The 2,500-nt window shown below is 49.3% G+C and overlaps 1 protein-coding gene across 1 annotated transcript in view; it reads left to right on the plus strand.

The window, feature by feature from the left end:
* LOC125047542 (TWiK family of potassium channels protein 18-like) overlaps nucleotides 1–2,169 on the plus strand; it is a 2,732-nt gene extending 563 nt beyond the window's left edge. Inside the window, exon 1 of the mRNA XM_047645817.1 lies at nucleotides 1–2,169. This exon is cut by the window's left edge and continues 563 nt beyond it. Within this exon, the coding sequence (XP_047501773.1) occupies nucleotides 6–1,142 (1,137 nt within the window). The 5' untranslated portion in view covers nucleotides 1–5 and the 3' untranslated portion in view covers nucleotides 1,143–2,169.
* The last annotated feature ends 331 nt before the right edge of the window (nucleotides 2,170–2,500 follow it).

Consider the following 2,500-nt stretch of genomic DNA (forward strand, 5'->3'; position numbering starts at 1 on the left):
CCACCATGGGCGTTGAAAGAGGCCGGGCGTCGCAGAGGTCCCATGGAGTGGCCTCACAGCGTTCCTATGGGACTTCGTCCTCGGAATCCCAAGACTCGCGGGAAAAGTGCAAGAACTGCTGCAGGAAATTCGTGTCTTTCATGTGCACGCAAGTTGGCGTGGGCGGTCTAGTGGTGTCTTACGCTATCATGGGCGCCTTCGCCTTCATTGCCATCGAGGGAAAACCCGAATTCTGGATGACGAACCAGACGTCGGTGATTCACAACGACACGATCCGCACGCTCTGGAACTACACGGAACACCTGAATGTCCTGCACAAGGACCGCTGGTACGAGGACGTTAACGAGACGCTCTACAAGTTCCAAAAGGACATCGTGACAGTAGTCAAGAGCGGCTACGATGGCCGCTCGCACGAGGAGGTGTGGAACTTTCCCGCCTCCCTCATGTTCTGCCTGAGCGTCTTCACCATGATCGGGTACGGCCACATGACGCCCCGGACGGACTGGGGCAAAATCGCCACTATCCTGTACGCCGTCCTGGGCATCCCGCTCTACATCGTCTACTTCATGAACATGGGCCGCGTCTTCGCCAAGTCCTTCAAGTTCCTGTATCGAGCGATGTATCGGTGCGTGAACCGCAGCAAAAAAAAGACCGAGGAAGAGGGTGAGCAGCTGGGCGAATGGGAGGAGCCCACCATTATCGTGCCTTCGACGGCCTGTATCTGGGTCATGATCTTCTACATGACCACGGGCACCGTCATGTTCGCCGAGTGGGAGAACTGGTCGTACCTCAATTCCTGCTACTTCTCCTTCACGTCTCTTGCCAAGATCGGCATCGGCGACTTCGTGCCCGGGTTCGGTGGCGGCGAAGCTTTCGGGGCGGCCACGGAGGACTCGCAGACTAAGCTCATCATTAACTTCATGTACCTCCTGATCGGCATGGGCCTCATCGCCATGTGCTACACGCTCATGAAGGAAGAGATCATGCTCCGCCTCCGCACGCTCAAGCAGGAGTTCAAGGAGAAGCTTTTCTTCTGCGGAGTCAAGCTCGGTCTCTACCAAGAGGAGCTGCCCTATCCTGAGCCGCGGCATCCTGCCCACGGCCGCACCAAGTCCATCAGGAAGTCTGTCAGACGTCGGTAGTCGAACCGACCTGCGAATATCGTCCTTTTTACGGACGCATGCGGTCGTCAGGCAACTCAGCTGTGCTGATTGGTCGCCTCGCACCTACCCGATGTCATAGACATATGCTGAATAAACCGCAGGCTGTTTCGTCGTTGATGTTTCCTGCCGCAGGTGTATGCATCGGCAGCAGGGCACACGGGCGGAGCGGCATGCGCCTGTATGTATGTGTGTGTGTGTGTGAGGCCGCAGATAATAAGTTTAGCTGCGGCAGGCATGCCAAGGTCGTGTGACAGTAACTCCCTGCTCCCCTCCTCCTCTGAGCCGCGACTGACATCCCCTCGCCCCGGGTGGGAGGAAGGGGAAGGAAGAGGAGGGGAGAAGAAGTGACACTAAAAGATTATCCTTCTTGCCCTGTATGCCCGCAGCGTACTGTATGCTAATGTGCACTTTGGACACATTTAAAACTGGCACAGTCTGTGAAATAATTTTGTTACCACTCGGCATGTAATTTAAAAGGGTGAAATTCACATCAGCTTCAAAACAGAAATATTTTGAGGAACACGACAATAAAAAAGAAAGAGAATGGAACTGTCTCTCCAAAAGAAAAAATCCCTGTGTATACATGAATGTGCTGCAGGTGAACCCTAACATTCGTCCGCAACACTAAGTACTGCACAGCAACGCAGTGATTACATTTATCATAATCAATTATTATGATATGTTCGGAACAGTTCCTGTGGACCTTGAGTACGTGTTCTCTGAATTATGTCATTTGGGTTTATAAAGATGCCATCGAGCTTCCTGTGAGTAGTAGTGACTGTGGTTAAAAGGGATCAGCAGGTATCATTTTCGTGGCGCTATTACATGAACTCTGCGCACATTAATTTATCCGTTTGTGAGGAATAGACGGGTTAATGTAAGGCTAGAAACCTAACTTAACCAGTTTCTGTATTCATATTTGATCAAACATGGGAGTAGAGAGATACGTCTACTTTTGACCATGAACATTAAAGGAGTCTTGAAAATAAATTTGATGTATTTCTAACTGTAGTTTCATTTATTTCACAATACATCTTTATGAAAAAATAGAGAGTTTATTCCCATAATGTTCGTGGGAACATTTTATTTCTCTGATGATTGGGCCTCTGAACCCCGTAACAGTCTCAGGATTTCATAGGAATCTTGTATAATTTAATGCATACTTGAACCTGCCTCTGTAACCGAGGCAGTGGCGTTAGCGTACCATGACGCTTGAATTAGCGGGAATTCTTGAACACAAAAACAAAAACAGAAAAATCTTTATATACTTCTTTTATGTTTTTAATGTCTCAGCGAATTGTTTTGCCTTCCTTGTCTAATTCACACTCGATACACAA

The sequence above is a fragment of the Penaeus chinensis genome, chromosome 41 (genome assembly GCF_019202785.1).
Source record: "Penaeus chinensis breed Huanghai No. 1 chromosome 41, ASM1920278v2, whole genome shotgun sequence".
Lineage (NCBI taxonomy): Eukaryota > Metazoa > Arthropoda > Malacostraca > Decapoda > Penaeidae > Penaeus > Penaeus chinensis.